Genomic DNA, 17,695 nt, shown 5'->3' on the forward strand with positions numbered 1-17,695 from the left:
ATTGCAGGTGGATTCTTTACTAGCCGAGCCACCAGGGAAGCCCAAGAATACTGGAGTGGGTAGTCTATTCCTTCTCCAGTGCATCTTCCCAACCGAGGAATCAAAACGGGGTCTTCTGCATTGCATGTGGATTCTCTACCAGCACTGCAGGAGACCTGGGTTCAATCCCTGGTTTGGGAAGATCCCTGAAGAAGGAAATGGCAACTTACTCCAGTATTCTTGCCTGGGAAATCCCATGGATAGAGCATGGCAGGCTGCAGTCCATGGGGCTGCCAGAGTTAGACACAACTTAGTGACTAAATCACCACCACCACCACCACCACCACACTTTAGATAGGAAGGGCAAGTATGGCCTCACTGAAAAATTGACCTAGAAGCTAAGATGAAAGAAAGTAGTTAGTCACTCAAAAAACTGGGATAAGAGAATTCCAGGCAAGGGCAAACGCCTTGAGATGTGAAAGTTGTTTGCCACGTTCTAAAAACTAAGAGTTGGGCAGGGTGATTTGTGTGCAGCAAGAGAGGGGAAACAAAAGGTGAGGTGAGTCATGTGAAGTGCAGAAATTTTTTCCTCTAAAATATTTTTTAAATTTTAGTTGTATTGTTATAAAATATACATAACATAAACTTACATTTTAACAATTTTTAAGTGTATAGTTCAATGAGATTAAGAATATTCACAGGGCTTCCCAAGTGGCACTAAAGAACCTGCCTGCCAATGCTGGAGACTTAAGAGACACAGGTTCGATCCCTGGGTCAGGAAGATCCCCTGGAGGACGGCATGGCAACCCACTCCAATATTCTTGCCTGGAGAATCCCATGAACAGAGGAGTCTGGTGGGCTACTGTCCATAGGGTCACAAAGAGTCAGACATGACTGAAGCAACGTCACACAATCACAATTTGTTTTGCCAGGTTTAGATTCTCACACCATGCTTCTTTGAGGCAAACATATCCTGCCCTGGATTTTGTATCAATTTTTTAGGATTTGTTACCCAAGAATTCCAAGAACAGAGATCTGGCAGCAATAAAGAGGTGTTCATTTTTGGTGTGTTGGGACTGCAGCCTGGGGAGATAGAGCTCCAAGAAGCACCTGAATTATGTTCTGCCACACTGCAAGGTGGGGGAAGCTCATAAAGGCAGAAAACCACATAAATTACATAAATTATAAATTACATAAGCCACATAGATTACATAAATTGTCAATAATTAGGACTGGAGTTGGCAAGAAGTAAGGGTGCTTGCCAACATCCGATGGATCATCAAAAAAGCAAGAGAGTTCCAGAAAAACATCTATTTCTGCTTTATTGACTGCCAAAGCCTTTGACTGTGTGGATCACAATAAACTGTGGAAAATTCTGAAAGAGATGGGAATAGCAGACCACCTGACTTGCCTCTTGAGAAACCTGTATGCAGGTCAGGAAGCAACAGTTAGAACTGGACATGGAACAACAGACTGGTTCCAAATAGGAAAAGGAGTGCATCAGGGCTGTATATTGTCACCCTGCTTATTTAACTTCTATGCAGAGTACATCATGAGAAACACTGGGCTGGAGGAAGCACAAACTGGAATCAAGATTCCCGGGAGAAATATCAATAATCTCAGATATGCTGATGACACCACCCTTATAGAAGAAAGTGAAGAGGAACTAAAGAGCCTGTTGATGAAAGTGAAAGAGGAGAGTGAAAAAGTTGGCCTAAAGCTCAACATTCAGAAAACTAAGATCATGGCATGTGGTTCCATCACTTCATGGGAAATAGATGGAGAAACAGTGGAAACAGTGTCAGACTATTTTTTGGGGCTCCAAAATCACTGCAGATGGTGATTGCAGCCATGAAATTAAAAGACGCTTCCTCCTTGGAAGGAAAGTTATGACCAACCTAGTTCAGTACAGTTCAGTTCAGTTCAGTTCAGTCGCTCAGTCATGTCCGATTCTTTGCGACCCCATGAATTGCAGCACCCCAGGCCTCCCTGTCCATCACCAACTCCCAGAGTTCACTCAAACTCATGTCCAGCAAGTCGGTGATGCCATCCAGCCATCTCATCCTCTGTCGTCCCATTCTCCTCCTACCCCCAATCCCTCCCAGCATCAGAGTCTTTTCCAATGAGTCAACTCTTCGCATGAGGTGGCCAAAGTACTGGAGTTTCAGCTTTAGCATCATTCCTTCCAAAGAACACCCAGGACTTATCTCCTTTAGAATGGACTGGTTGGATCTCTTTGCAGTCCAAGGGACTCTCAAGAGTCTTCTCCAACATCACAGTTCAAAAGCATCAATTCTTCAGCGCTCAGCTTTCTTCACAGTCCAACTCTCACATCCATACATGACTACAGGAAAAACCATAGCCTTGACTAGACAGACCTTTGTTGGCAACCTAGATAGCGTATTACTAGAGATATTACTTTGCCAACAAAGGTCCATCTAGTCAAGACGATGGTATTTCCAGTGGTCATGTACGGCTGTGAGAGTTGGACTGTGAAGAAAGCTGAGTGCTGAAGAATTGATGCTTTTGAACTGTGATGTTGGAGAAGACTCTTGAGAGTCCCTTGGACTGCAAGGAGATCCAACCAGTCCATTCTAAAGATCAGCCCTGGGATTTCTTTGGAAGGAATGATGCTAAAGCTGAAACTCCAGTACTTTGGCCACCTCATGCGAAGAGTTGACTTATTGGAAAAGACTCTGATGCTGGGAGGGATTGGGGGCAGGAGGAGAATGGGACGACAGAGGATGAGATGGCTGGATGGCATCACCAACTCCATGGACGTGAGTTTGAGTGAACTCCGGGAGTTGGTGACGGACAGGGAGGCCTGGCATGCTGCAATTCAAGGGGTTGCAAAGAGTTGGACACAACTGAGCGACTGAACTGAACTGAACTGAAGGGTGCTTGATAAACAAAGATTGCTTTGGGACAGAAATGATACATAGCTGAGAAAGATAGGGGGTAACCTTTGAAACTATAAAGTTGTAGCTAGCAGCTGCTAATACATTATTATTTTGAAACCGGCTGGTGGTGTCCTGAGTTTGACACAGTTCAGAAAATTCAATTTCTCTCTGATGCAGAAATATGTCTGAAACCACACCCAACTATGTCTACCAGGCTCAATTCTGAATGCCTGACACCATAGTTACTCCATCTTGATATCTTAAACGATGTAAAATATGTTATCAACTTCCAGTTTTCAAAGGAGAGATGATATGTCTTTTACTGATTATTGTTTAATTATATGTTTTCATGTGCATTCTTTCTGACAAGATCATCAGCCTGTCTCTACCAAAGCCTAGAGCTATACAGTCAAGATTCAAGATATAACAGACTTGAGAAAAACAAGCCTTAACAAAACGCAAACCACGAAAACTAACGAATGGTAAGTTTATAAACAAGGCAAGTGTTTTATAAATGCTTTTTCTTCACCCTCTACTATTATTATCAATAAAATTAGCAACAATAACTATTGTCATAATATAAAGGACTATACAGCTTCTTTTTTTCTGGTAACAAGTTCTTCTGTGAGTGTTAACGGGTCGATTCTGGGTACTCTTACTCTATATAGGGGTTTCCAATACCACTTTTCTAAGTACTGAACTACCTGAGGAAGTAAAAGACCAAGCAAATGAAAACCAGGAATGGGAGGAACTTTCTTTTCTTTAGCATTTTCTGGTTGCTTGGATCCATTACAAACTGGTAGACTAATCACTTACATAGTCTACAGACCAGCTCACAATGAGGTCCTCAGCAGCCCTAAAGGCCAATGCGGAAATCCCAAAAGTCCCCTCAGCTCTCGGTGTAAACTGCCGCACCGCATACACGCGCCGGCTGAGGGGCGGGGCCCAGGCCCGGAAGGGGCGGGGCCAGGCCTGGAGCGTCCGAGCGCCAATCCGGGCCGCGGCGCTTTCTTTTCCGCTTGGCCGCGGGAGAAGGACGGGTTTTGAGGCTCCGTCTGCCTTACGGGCGTGGCGGCAACGCCCGCGGACACGTCTCCCGGCTCTTCGAGGGGGGGCGGGGGAAGTCCCCGCGGAGTTAGATCATTTTCTATTTCTCCCGGGAACCCGACTCTGTGCCAGAGTCTATAAGTCCGCCTCGGGCCACTCCGCCTTGTGCGTCCCGCCCCGGGGCTCCCCCATCCCGGTGGCCTCCGTTCATTGCCGGGCACAGCCCAGCGGTCGGCGCGGCCTAGGCCTCCAAGTCATCCCAGAAGGCCACCTTCCCCTCCCCCACCCGGTTGACGCCGCCTCGAGCTCTCCTCCGTGCCTTCTGCTCAATCGCATTTTGTGAGTAACCGTTACCTGTGAGTTTTAGCCGACCCTTGTTACTAAAAGCCGGTTTCGACTGTTCTCAGCTCATACTAACGAAGGGCCTTTTGCCATTCTGTGGGTTCCGAGGCGGGTGGCCTCGCGCCCAGCCCAGGCCTCGACCGGAGCCCTTTTGTATCCCAAGTAAACCTTTGTGTGCAGCCTTTCGGCTTCGGGGCCCCTTAATTGTGCGCTCGTTTACCTTTTCTAAGGAAACGTTCTGTAAAGGGGGAAGGGATTACCTCTTAAATCTTAAGGCAGTCTTGACTTGGCTGGATTTTTTGGTTGTTTTTAAAACTTTTTAACGCGCACGGTTAACCTGCTAACAGTGAGTTCTGGGCACTGCGCAGTGGCGCGCTGTAGGCATTTGTTCCTGGATCCTCCTTTGTAAATAGGCTCTAGAGACGTGGCACTGAAGTTGCAGAACAATCCCTAGGGATTAGAAGACCCTTAGGCTATAAATGCCGGCTGTAGCCTTAGATGATTGGATTTACGTAGAGATGTGTATTCTGAACTTGCTTGATACAGAAGAAACTGGTCAAGAGCTGGAAGACCTTTTGTCTGTTTAAAAGCACAGTTATAAGTACTCGTCGATGAGACTTACTATAGTCAGGTGTTTTGGTTTTTTCTCTCCCCCCGATTTGAAATGCACGTTTTTTCATCTCAAATAATCCCAACAGTTAGTTAACTTTCACCAGGGCAAATGTGATGGCTTGAAGTAACTTATATTTGGCATTTCAGTCATTCTTTTTAAGGCATGGTGACTGGAACCCTATTTTCATTGCTAAGTGTTGGAATTTTTTAAAACTTTACAAAATAACCGTTTGATTAAAATTTTGATAATTTATATAAGTCCTTAAGAATAATTAAGGCTTCCCAGGTGGCGCAGTGGTAAAGAATCCCTTGGTCGGGAAGATCCCATGGAGTAAAATATGGCAACCCACTCCAGTATTCTTCTCTGGAAAATTCTATGGACAGAGGAGCCAGGCGGCTTACAGTACATGGGGTCGTGAACAGTTGAACACGACCAAGCAACTAACACACACAAGCATAATAAACACACAAGAGTCCAGTGATCCATTTAAGAACTGGAATATTATTGATACCATAACATCCATTTGCTTCCCTCTCCTATTCCTTCTCTCCTGAGGTGCCCATCATCTGGGATTTTGTGTCTAAACTTGGGTTTCTTTGAGGGGAGTAGAGTGGATAGCAGTTTTATACATACATATCCCTAAGTGTTGGTTGGTTCAGGCCTTAAATAGAACTTGTATGTAGTTGTCAGAAATGTTATGAATCATATATTAAACTGAAGTTTTCCAAGTTGAAAATATTCATAACCAGTAGTTTGTGTTCTTAATATTATGTGAAATATCTCAGCATTTCAAGACTTGAAAGTGATAAATTGTTTTGCAAGGCCCAGCATTTGTTATGTCCTCATAAATCATTTCCAGTAGCTGTCTGGTTCAATGATTTATCCTCTTGGGGTTCTAGGGGATATGATCTGTGGCCCTGACCGTGCCCTTTGCAGTACATAAATATGCTTTCAGGCAACTTGGGACTTAATTCTACAGGACTGTGTCCAGTAATGATGTCAACATCATGTATCTCTGCTCTGAAATTATATTAGAGCTGCCATAATAATGTTTTTAGTTAGACGTCTGCACACGTGTTTTTATATATCTAACCTTTAACCTGGCTCACCTCATCCATGTCAAGCTCTGAGACAGAAAAGCAATGGTTAGGTACTCATTAGGACCATCATGTCTTAAAATCTGTGCTGCCACAGTAAAAGAACATCATAAATACATCCATCATTTTTACCTATGCTAATAAATCCATTTCCAGCTTGGAAAAATCATTTATGGAATTATTAGGGCCTAGCCAATCAAAGGGATCAAGACATGCCCAAGTCATTATAGGTATTAAACTGGGAGCCTTACTGGGAGCCTTATTAGTTTTGATTACCAAAAAAAGTATAATTAAGCAGCAAGCACATTCTTTTGTTCCTTTCAGTTCAGTTCAGTCGCTCAGTTGTGTCCGACTCTTTGCGACCCCATGAATTGCAGCACGCCAGGCCTCCCTGTCCATCACCAACTCCCGGAGTTCACCCAAACCCACGTCCATCAAGTCGGTGATGACATCCAGCCATCTCATCCTCTGTCGTCCCATTCTCCTCCTACCCCCAATCCCTCCCAGCATCAGAGTCTTTTCCAATGAGTCAACTCTTCGCATGAGGTGGCCAAAGTACTGGAGTTTCAGCTTTAGCATCATTCCTTCCAAAGAAATCCCAGGGCTGATCTTTAGAATGGACTGGTTGGATCTCCTTGCAGTCCAAGGGACTCTCAAGAGTCTTCTCCAACACCACAGCTCAAAAGCATCAATTCTTTGGCGCTCAGCTTTCTTCACAGTCCAACTGTCACATGCATCAAGACTACTGGAGAAATCATAGCCTTGACTAGACAGACTTTTGTTGACAACGAATGTCTGCTTTTTAATATGCTATCTAGGTTGGTCATAACTTTCCTTCCAAGGAATAAGCATCTTTTAATTTCATGGCTGCAATCACCATCTTCGGTGATTCTGGAGCCCCCAAAAATAAAGTCTGACACTGTTTCCACTGTTGCCCCATCTGTTTGCCATGAAGTGATGGGACCAGATGCCATGATCTTAGTTTTCTGAATGTTGAGCTTTAGGCCAACTTTTTCACTCTCCTCTTTCACTTTCATTAAGAGGCTTTTTAGTTCCTCTTCACTTTCTGCCTTAAGGGTGGTGTCATCTGCATATCTGAGGTTATTGATATTTCTCCTGGCAATCTTGATGCTTCTTCCAGCTTGTGCTTCTTCCAGCCCTTCAGAGATGTGTTAAACAGCAGAAAATTACTCCACTTGTTAGTGGTTTTTATTAAAAGTTGATTGGGAGTCAGAAAGATTGTAAGTTTTTCTTTTTTTTCTTAAATGGTTCTTGATGAGTATGGGGAAAAGAGCCTGCTTGTCCATACTAGATATAAGATGCCAGATACAAGTGCAAATGACAATTCACGATGAAATATATTTAATTTTTAGGTGCAGCAGTGCCTATGAGTTGAAGATGAAGATCATTGTGATAAATGTTTTCCAAAAACCTGTCACAGAAGATGGCTGTGAAAACACAAGGAGGACCGCTGCACATGTAACAAGGTACCAAAAGTTATAATGTTAAGTTGTGTGCTTTTTTTTTTTTATGTGTTTGTGGTATTGTTCCTGAGGCACAATACCAAAATGTTTAATACCTGGCACAGTGATGACAAATTACTTTTTGCCGTTTACCCAGCTGAGGGTATCTTTGAAGAAATAACTTTAAGACTGAGATGCCAGCAATATATATTATGTGAATTACTCAAATCTAATACAGTTTTTTATTAAAATGGGTGAACTGTTCTTTTCAGCAGATAAGTACCTGCAAATGAATGTTCAAGTGCTTAGCAGTGGTGCTTAAAAACTCTTCATTACCTCAAGTAAGTGATTACGATTTGTCCTGCAGCCACATGTTGACAGTTTGAAAGTATCTGATAAACTCCAAAAAGCTGAGGCCATTTCCTTTCCTGTTGAAGGTGCCTTTGTGTGTCAGGTGTATGACTTTCAAGTTTTGAGTATGGAATGATTTTCACTGTTGGTTTCTGATTTTTCCCCAGGGGTGTGGCACATGACGTTTTCGAAGGAAAAATGAAGAGTTGTTCAAGAAGACATGCATTAAAGCAAGTGACAAAAATTAAAATTTTATTTAACGTTCATCTCACAATAAATTATGGAGAAAAGTACATCTTCGAATAATTTTAATTGCTGGGCAATAAAGTCTGTTCTCTTAAAAATATATCAGGTCTTTAAATAGCTTCATTTTCATAGTTACTGGTCAGACTTGTTTTTAAAGTACTTTAGGGATAGTATATTCTTGTCAGTAACCAGCTCCTCTGGATAGTGATTCTTTTTGAAGTGGCAGGTGGCTGGCAGCTGGGGAGACATTTTTAGTACATCCAGTTCTCACTCACCCTTTTTGCCTTAGGGGGTTTCTGCAGAGGTTAATCACTATGTACTAGATAACTATGAGGGCCTCCACATTCAGAATCTCTGTGTATCTGAAAAACAAGCACAGCTGACCCTTGAACAACAAAGGGGTTTAGAGGTACCAACTAAACATCTCAGCATCAAACAATCAAGTATAGCTTTATAGTCCACCCTTTGTATCCAAGGTTCCACATCCTCTGGTTCAATAAGCTGTAGATTGTATAGCATAGTATGTATCTATTGAAAAAAAAAAAAACCCACCCTGTATTGTGGTGGACTTATGTAGTTCAAACCTGTGTTCAAGGGTATACTAGTTGAAATTTTCTCAACTCCTTAAATGACGCCTTACAAGTAAAGGTTTCACCTGTGACCTACAGATTTTTTTTAAATTTTACTTTTATTCTTGGTTTGCTTTTATGTTTATGAATTAAAAAGATCTGGGAGTTAATCTAAGGAAAATTGCAATTTTTCCTAATTCTAGTATACATAATAATATGGTCAATTAAAGCAAGTAGTGACAGTCCAGTCTGTCCAGGGCATGCGAATTTGAAAACAACTTAATTCCTACCAAGATGATTTAAATTTAGCTGAATCTTGCTTTTCCCCTGTTGTGTCCCACAGTACATAAAATCCTTGCTTTTATCAGGGTTATAATTTCAGTTTGGTAAATCAGTATAAAGTGTATAGCAATATCTTTATAATGCCTTCCCATCAGGGGTGACATTTGAAAACCATTTTCACCTGTATTTGATACTAGTCCTTTTCATCAACAGAATCTGAACACTTCACAATTAATTGTAAAGAGGATGCCATTTTATAGATCCTAGTTTTATAAAGAAATGTGTTTTGCCTTCATCTCATAGGGAACAAAAAACAAACCTAAATACATAAACCACAAAGTAAAGGCTTTAATTTGTGATACACATTTTTTTAAAAGATGAAGCTTGCCTTCTGAAAACACTGTATAGTCTCTGGCACTAGTGGATATTCAATAAATACAGCTGAATGAATGGCTAGGAAGTAAAATAATAAATGATGAGTCAAGTCCTCTAGAGAGTGCGAGAGCTGTCTACCTTCATGGTTAAACTCCATGAAGTACCCATTTCTACAGAACTGATGTGTGATAGTGTCTTGGTTGATAAGGTGGCAATTTTGTGATGACATTTTCCTTTTAGTGAGTAGTCTTTTACTAAAACTTTGGAAAATGAAAAGGTTTGGGGGATTTTATAAGTATATTTTCTCATCATGTCCCTACCTTTTCAGAGTAGATATCATCCCTCTAAAAATGAAGACAGGGTTTGAAAATTGGTTTGTTTGCATTTTGGTATCTTGCAACTGGGTTTAAGGAGCCAATTACTGCTCTTCAATCCAGTGTAACTTTTTTTTTTCATTTAACCTGGTTTAAAAATGGAAAATTTCCAAAGCTTTTTCTTATCCTAAAATTAGGGTTTCTAATACAATGTAATAGACATGACAATATCTAGTAAAGCATGAAAAATTCTTAAATTGAAGGCTTTTGGTTATATAAATGCTGTTATTTACCCATCAATTTGTCAAGTTCACAAATTAAAAAAAAAAAATGGTTTTAACTTTGTAAATATTTAAAGTGTTACTGCCATCTTGAGACAAATAGAGGGAACTACACAAAAACACAAAACTTACCTTTTTTTTTTTCATTTCTTAGTTTGTAACATTCTTCATATTTTAATCTGTGGGTCACTGGTATACTAGGCTAACTAGAAGTTTTTTCTTTTAATAAAATTCTCCTAACATAAATTTCTGCTGCTGGCTTTGACATTTGGATTAGTGTTTATTCCATTAGCAATTTGAAGAAATATATTTTAAGATGACATTCTAATGTGTCCTACACAATGTAGGTACATTCTAATGTATGTACACACAAGATTGCCTGAAGCATCACTTAAATCATTCACACTTTTTTCCATTGCTTAAAAAGGAATGAAGAAAAAAAAGTTTCCTCACTGCCTATTCATCACTAGCAAAAATAGCTGTCCCAGGTGCATATGTAGCAATAAACTGCTGGAGCTGTTGTTGGCACTCAGTCAGATAGACATCCCTTTGCTCTAAATATTCTTCATTATACTGTTCAAATGGAAACACTGCATTTGGAGCAACACAAAATACAGCGGCCCCTAAGTGAAGAAGGAAAAAGTAAAAATGAGAAATACTTCAAATGCTAAATGTGAAGGCATACTTTCAACAAAAAAGTTTATGCCTGCATTAGGTTGCTAGGCAGAAAAACAATAATTGGTATTGATTTCACTTTAAATAAAGAAGCTTCAAATGGGCAGTTGCACTGCCTGAAAAACCTGTTTCTCTTCTAGCACACTTTATCTCCCCCCCTACCCCACAGTGACTATTATATTCCATTCTGTTCCCCTCAGACCGAGGCCTTTACCTTCACACATGTTCCAGATCCCATCCTCTCTCACCTTTTTAAAGACTTCACGCTTCTTTCTATAGTGTCGTTAGTTTACTTTCTACTGCACGTCATATGAACTATTATCTTCCATCTTAAAAAAATCCCTTCCTGGACCACACAACCTTCTCTAGCTAATACTCTATTTCTCTCTTCATCTTCATAGTCAAACATCTCAAAGTTTGTGTGTGCTCTCTCCATAGCCTCACTTCATACCCCACCCAAATCCCAACTCCATTGAAACAGCTAGAATCATGACCATCCACAACCTCTAGATGCCAAATCTGATGTTATTCAAATTCTCAACACATGATACAGTTGACCACTCTACTCCTTTATTGAAAGACTTTTTTCTTGACTTCTCTAATACAACTGCTTCTCAGTCTCATGAGTTAGCTCCTCCCCCTCAACTCCTTTTCTAAATACTGGAATTCTTCAAAGGCAGTCCTGTGGTTCTCTGTATAGTCTCTCTCTCAGTGATTTCATCCACTCCATGGCTTTGAGTACCATCTCTGTACTGATGATACCTAAATTATATTTCTAGTTTAAAACTCTCTTCTAAACCCCAGATTATTGTATCTGTCTATTGATATCTCTCTAGGATGTCTTAAACGTGTACCTATAATTTGATTCTCCACCCCTGACCCAACAAGCTGGGTTCTGAAGAGGTAGAGCAACTAGAGATCAAATTGCCAACATCCGCTGGATCATCAAAAAAGCAAGAGTTCCAGAAAAAACATCTATTTCTGCTTCACTGACTATGCTAAAGCCTTTGTGTGGATCACAAAAACTGAAAAATTCTTAAAAACATGGGAATACCAGACCACTTTACCTGCCTCCTGAGAAACCTGTATGCAGGTTGAGAAGCAACAGTTAGAACTGGACATGGAATAACAGACTGGTGCAAAATTGGGAAAGGAGTACAACAAGGCTGTATATTGTCATCTTGCTTATTTAACTTCTATGCAGAGTACATTATGTGAAATGCTGGGCTGGAAGATTCACAAGCTGGAATCGAAATTTCCGGGATAAATATCAATAACCTCAGATATGCAGATGATACCATTAATGGCAGAAAGCAAAGAGGAACTAAAGAGCCTCTTGATGAGGAGAATGAAAAAGCTGGCTTGAAAGTCAGCATTCAAAAAACTAAGTACATGGCATCCAGTCCCATCACTTCCTGACAAATAGAAGGGGGAAAAGTGGAAGCAGTGACTGATTCTATTTTCTTGGGCTCCAAAATTACTGCAGATGGTAACTGCAGCCATGAAATTAAAAGACGCTTGCTCTTTGGGAAAAAAAGCTGTGACATACCTAGACAGCATATTAAAAAACAGAGACACCACTTTGCCAACAAAGGTCCATATAGTTGAAGCTATGGTTTTTCCAGTAGTCAGGTACAGATGTGAGAGCTGGATCATAAAGAAGGCTGAGCGCCAAATAATTGATGCTTTCAAATTGTGGTGTTGTAGAAGACTCTGGAGAGTCCCTTGGACTGCAAGGAAATCAAACCAGTCAGTCCTAAAGGAAATCAACCCTGAATATTTATTGGAAGGACTGTTGCTGAAGCTCTAATACTTTGGCCACCTGATGAGGAGCCAACTCATTGGAAAAGACCCTGATGCTTGGAAAGACTGAAGGCAAAAGGAGAAGGGGGTAGCAGAGGATGAGATGGTTAGATAGCATCACCAACTCAATGGACATGAATCTGAGCAAACTTCAAGAGAGAATGGAGGACAGAGGAACCTGGCATCCTACAGTCCCTGGGGTTGCAAAGAGTCAGACTTGACTTAGGGATGGAACAGCAACAACAACTGGACCCAAGCCTTTCTTTCTAGTCTTGGTAAATGGCAACATGATCCACTCAATTGCTCAAGGCAGAAACCTGAGAGTTTTCTTTAATTCTTCCTTCTCCCCACTGCCCCAACTCCTAAATCCAGTTCACAAGCACAGGTATTGGTTTTTTCATCCAAGAAAAACATCCCTGAGTAGGGCTTATTTTCCTATCTTTAACACTTATGGACTTCCTAACATCATTTTGCTTAAGACTTAAAAAAGAATATACCTAACTGACACTCATTATGGAAACAAAAAGTAACTAAAGGAAAAACTTTACATAGCTTTATTTCCCTAAACAAAAGCTTTCTTAAATGCTTCAATAAAGTCTTGACAAATAGTTATCAAGTGAAAATAGCCATATTCAGTGACAGGAGTCCTGAACATTGTAGTACCATATTTCCTAAATTCAAAAACATACATTTTTATATTCTTACTGAAATCTAGTTTTGTCTTAACATTTTGATGGTGATAGTTTGTCTTAGTAAAATTGGCAGCATTTTTTCTTCATAGTACATAATGTCTTAAATTTTATCAAGTATATTTTAAAATATAGAATAAGAGTGTAAAGATAAAGCAAATTACAAATAAAAATACATATCCTTATTTATTGCTGGTTGGGAACAAGTGATTTTCTTTTTCGGTGAGTGAATGTGTTAGTTGCTTGATCATGTCTGACTCTTTGCAACCTCATGGCCCGTAGCCCACCAGGCTCCTTTGTCCATGGGATTTCCCAGGCAAGAATACTGGAGTGGGTTGCCATTTCTTTCTCCAGGGAATCTTCCTGACCCAAGGATTGAACCCAGGTCTCCTGCATTGCTGGCAGACTCTTAACTGTCTGAGCCACCAGGGAAGTTCTTAATTCAGGATGATAATTAACATTTTCTGAGGGTCATGAAACTCTAAGACATACTCCATAAAACTTAATGATTCTTCTTCCTAAGCAAGAAGGTAGAAAGCAAATACATATACAAATTCACATGTAACTTAGGGATTCACAAGCCCCTAAGGACTCTCTCAGTATCCATGGATCCTAGGTTAAGAATTCCTGATTTAGATAAGAACAAAGTTCTAATGGATGTCTGTGAAAAATTATTATAAATTGAATCTGAAGCAAATTAAAACACTAAATATATACACACAGAAAAGTCGGTGTTAATACTTCATTGCCCAGGGCTGGAACTGAAAATAGAGTAAAAATCTCACTAAAATGGAGTTGGGAGACCAAAAGGGGGAGCTCTCATACAGGTCCCTCTCAACATCAATATAGATCCCAACAGGAAGAAACAGATTTTGCATCTCCATCAGGAAGCGACACTACTCTAGTACCACCAGATTTGAAAGATTTTTCTCCTTGCCTGGCAACAGCTCTGCCAAAGAGAGACTCACAATGTAGCCAATGAAAAGACACTAAACTTGGAACTCCCAGTTCTCTCCAATGGACTTTCTATTACAACTCTCCCAACTGTTTTTCTCCTCTATAGAAGAGTTTCTTTTTATTTGCTTTACCAGATTTGCGATGTCCTGAATTGCAATTCTTTCCTGCTCCTGAATAAAAACCATTTTCCTGGTAAAATAACTGGCTGTTTTATTGTTATGTTAGCAGAACCAATGTTTGAAGGATGGTGTATCTCATCAAAATTAATGTCTCATAATAATTCAAATTGCCAATATCCACTGGATCATCGAAAAAGCCAGAGAGTTCCAGAGAAACATCTATTTCTGCTTTATTGACTACGCCAAAGCTTTTGACTGTGTGGATCACAATAAACTGGAAAGTTCTTCAAGAGATGGGAATACCAGACCACCTGACCTGCCTCTTGAGAAACCTGTATGCAGGTCAGGAAGCAACAGTTAGAACTGGACATGGAACAACAGATTGGTTCCAAATAGGAAAAGGAGTGTGTCAAGGCTGTATATTGTCACCCTGCTTCTTTAACTTATATGCAGAGTACATCATGAGAAATACTGGGCTGGGTGAAGCACAAGCTGGAATCAAGATTCCCGGGAGAAATATCAATAACCTCAGATATGCAGATGACACCACCCTTATGGCAGAAAGTGAAGAGGAACTAAAGAGCCTGTTGATGAAAGTGAAAGAGGAGAGTGAAAAAGTTGGCCTAAAGCTCAACATTCAGAAAACTAAGATCATGGCATCTGGTCCCATCACTTCATGGCAAATAGATGGGGAAACAGTGGCTGACTTTTTTGGGGGGGCTCCACAATCACTGCAGGTGGTGATTGCAGCCACGAAATTAAAAGATGCTTACTCCTTGGAAGGAAAGTTATGACCAACCTAGATAGCATATTAAAAAGCAGAGACATTCGTTTGTCAACAAAAGTCTGTCTAGTCAAGGCTATGGTTTTTCCAGTGGTCATGTATGGATATGAGAGTTGGACTATAAAGAAAGCTGAGCGCCGAAGAATTGATGCTTTTGAACTGTGGTGTTGGAGAAGACTCTTGAGAGGCCCTTGGACTGCAAGGAGATCCAGCCAGTCCATTCTAAAGGATAGTAGTCCTGGATATTCATTGGAAGGACTGATGCTGAAGCTGAAACTCCCATACTTTGGCCACCTGATGGGAAGAGCTGACTCATTTGAAAAGACTCTGATGCTGGGAAAGATTGAAGGCAGGAAGAGAAGGGGATGACAGAGGATGAGATGGTTGGATGGCATCACTGACTCGGTGGACATGAGTTTGGGTAAACTCCAGGAGTTGGTGATGGACAGGGAGGCCTGGAGTGCTGCAGTTCATGGGGTCGCAAAGAGTTGGACACGACTGAGCGACTGAACTGAGCTGAATAATTCAAAAAGAACTTTATAAGGATAATTCTCTTTACTCTCACCTTTAACAGCTCTTTTTATATTTTTATTAGCAAAACCACAATAAGTTCCTTTGATTTCAGATAATTAAATGCTATAGTCACAGTATTATAACTAGTAATTCAGAAAAGGTGGTGATACAAGTTGATCATATTTTTTTGGCTTAGTGTCTAATTCCACTGTGGGGGATTTGCTTGACAATTACATGTTGCATGATAATTTAAAAGGAAGATAAATTTAAAATCATTTCATGCATCATACTAAGTACTTTTTTTTCAGAATTTTCTAAGCAATGCAAAAGTTAAAGTATAGGAATAACCATGGACAATTAGGAACTTAATATCAGATAATGATATGACCTGTAAACAATAATTAAATGTTTAAATTCAAACTGGACTTATCTTGTAGATATTTATTATTCTTTAAAATAATATTTAATATATATGTAACATCTTAACAGATTAAGAATCTTTAAGTTTAAATATAATTTGTAGTGATCATTAATAACTTAATAGATTACCATATTTCAGTGTTAGAGATGTTTCAAATAATAAGGCTGCAATTAGTACATCTTCTTTAAGCACTTTATTCCTTAAGTTCAGTCGAGCATGGGCTTCAGATAGGGAAACTCTAAAAGAGAAAATTGAGGCCAATCAAAATATGCTGATATTATAAAGAATATATATTTTGGCAGGAAAAAACCAAGATATGTGTGAACATAAGCCACCCTTAAAGATCAGCATATTCTTATTTTTAAAACAGTTTTAGTTTCTTTACAAAGCATTTTTTTTCTAACAAGTTGAATAGACTGTTTCAGAATGAGGAAGTCTCCTGATTTGTTATCAAAGAATTGGCTTTTATCCTGGTCTTTCTTTATTATTCTACACATTACCCTCCCTAAGTTCTGTTCAGTTAAATACACAGCTAGAAAATTAACTAAATATCTCTTATAGACACATGCTTGGTTGGTCTTTTCTTCCAGTTCTTAACCCACTGGAAGTCCTCATAGAATCTTGAAATTTCTGTGTTGGAAGAGATTTTAGACAGCAAATTACAACATCCCATCAGATAACTGAATTTTCTATACAGCATCCCAGGATACTTATTATTCGGTCTCTTTTGAACTTACCCTAGGATTCACTCAGAATCGGGAAGCAATCCATTCCTTTATTATTTTTAAGCTAGCTTTAAGGCACTTGACGGAGAAGGCAATGGCACCCCACTCCAGTACTTTTGCCTGGAAAATCCCATGGACGGAGGAGCCTGGTAGGCTCCAGTCCATGGGGTTGCTAGAGTCGGACTGAGCGACTTCACTTTCACTTTTCACTTTCATGCATTGGAGAAGGAAATGGCAACCCACTCCAGTGTTCTTGCCTGGAGAATCCCAAGGATGGGGAAGCCTGGTGGGCTGCCGTCTATGGGGTTGCACAGAGTCGGACACGACTGAAGCGACTTAGCAGCAGCAGCAGCGGCAGCAAGGCACTTGAATGATTGTTGGATGTGGGAATCAGAAAATCTGAACTATGTCTCTAGAAATTTACTAGCTGTGTGAGTTTGTATGAATCATTTAATTTCTGAGATTTTTTTGAAGCTCTGCTATAAAATGGGGATAATAAAAATTAATAGGGTTATTGTGATTTCAAATAACGCATTTGAAAATTTGGGGACTCACCCACAAAGATTATATAAATGTAAACTGAAATTGGTTTCACTGCAATTTACACCCACCGGTCCCTGTTTTGTCCTCTGGGATTTCAAAACAAATCTAACACTTCTTAAATGAGACAGCTCTTCAGATATTCAAAGACAACTTTTCTAGTTGCTCCATAGTTTATTTTCTCCAAGATAAATATTCCTAGTTCTATTTTTCTTTTGGCCACATTCCACAGCATGCAGGATCTTAGTTCCCTGACCAAGAAACCTGCACCCCCTGCTTTGGAAGTGTAAGGTTTTAACCACTGGACCACCAAGGAAGTCCCTCTTAGTTCTTTTAATATGTCATGTGACATGATTTTCATGCCCCTTATCATCCTGGCTGTTCTCCTTGTGACCAAATTTGGTTAATATTCCACTTCAGTACACTACTAAGGTGTGATTTGATCAGTAGAGAAGACTTGGGGCAGAATTAGCATTTTCTCACTCTTGATACTATGTTCTATTAATACAACCCCAAATCACAGTATTATTTACAGCCCTATTACATTACTTATTCATATTAAACATAAAAATATGAAATCTCAAATCTTTTTCATATTAAGGCAGATCAC

At 40.0% G+C, this 17,695-nt stretch overlaps 2 protein-coding genes and 1 non-coding gene across 3 annotated transcripts in view; 2 read left to right on the top strand and 1 right to left on the bottom strand.

Moving 5' to 3' along the window:
* Nucleotides 1-8,138, top strand: part of PPP1R42 (protein phosphatase 1 regulatory subunit 42) — a 75,633-nt gene extending 67,495 nt beyond the window's left edge. The window contains exons 10-13 of the mRNA XM_006069526.4: nt 3,250-4,265; nt 7,352-7,465; nt 7,714-7,782; nt 7,960-8,138. The gene's annotated coding sequence lies outside the window, so the exon portion shown is untranslated. The remainder of the gene's footprint in view (nt 1-3,249; nt 4,266-7,351; nt 7,466-7,713; nt 7,783-7,959) is intronic.
* On the top strand, nt 7,557-7,643 carry LOC112579283. Its single transcript, XR_003103778.1, has one exon. It is a non-coding gene; the product is annotated as a small nucleolar RNA SNORD87 (small nucleolar RNA).
* A 1,882-nt stretch (nt 8,139-10,020) lies between the features above and the next one.
* The window catches only part of MCMDC2 (minichromosome maintenance domain containing 2), a 37,271-nt gene continuing 29,596 nt past the window's right edge, over nt 10,021-17,695 (bottom strand). Inside the window, exons 13-14 of the mRNA XM_006069530.4 lie at nt 15,949-16,058; nt 10,021-10,482 (exon numbers count right to left, since the gene is read on the bottom strand). Coding sequence (XP_006069592.3) covers nt 10,316-10,482; nt 15,949-16,058 — 277 coding nt within the window. The 3' untranslated portion in view covers nt 10,021-10,315. The remainder of the gene's footprint in view (nt 10,483-15,948; nt 16,059-17,695) is intronic.

Source organism: Bubalus bubalis, chromosome 15 (genome assembly GCF_019923935.1).
Source record: "Bubalus bubalis isolate 160015118507 breed Murrah chromosome 15, NDDB_SH_1, whole genome shotgun sequence".
NCBI lineage: Eukaryota > Metazoa > Chordata > Mammalia > Artiodactyla > Bovidae > Bubalus > Bubalus bubalis.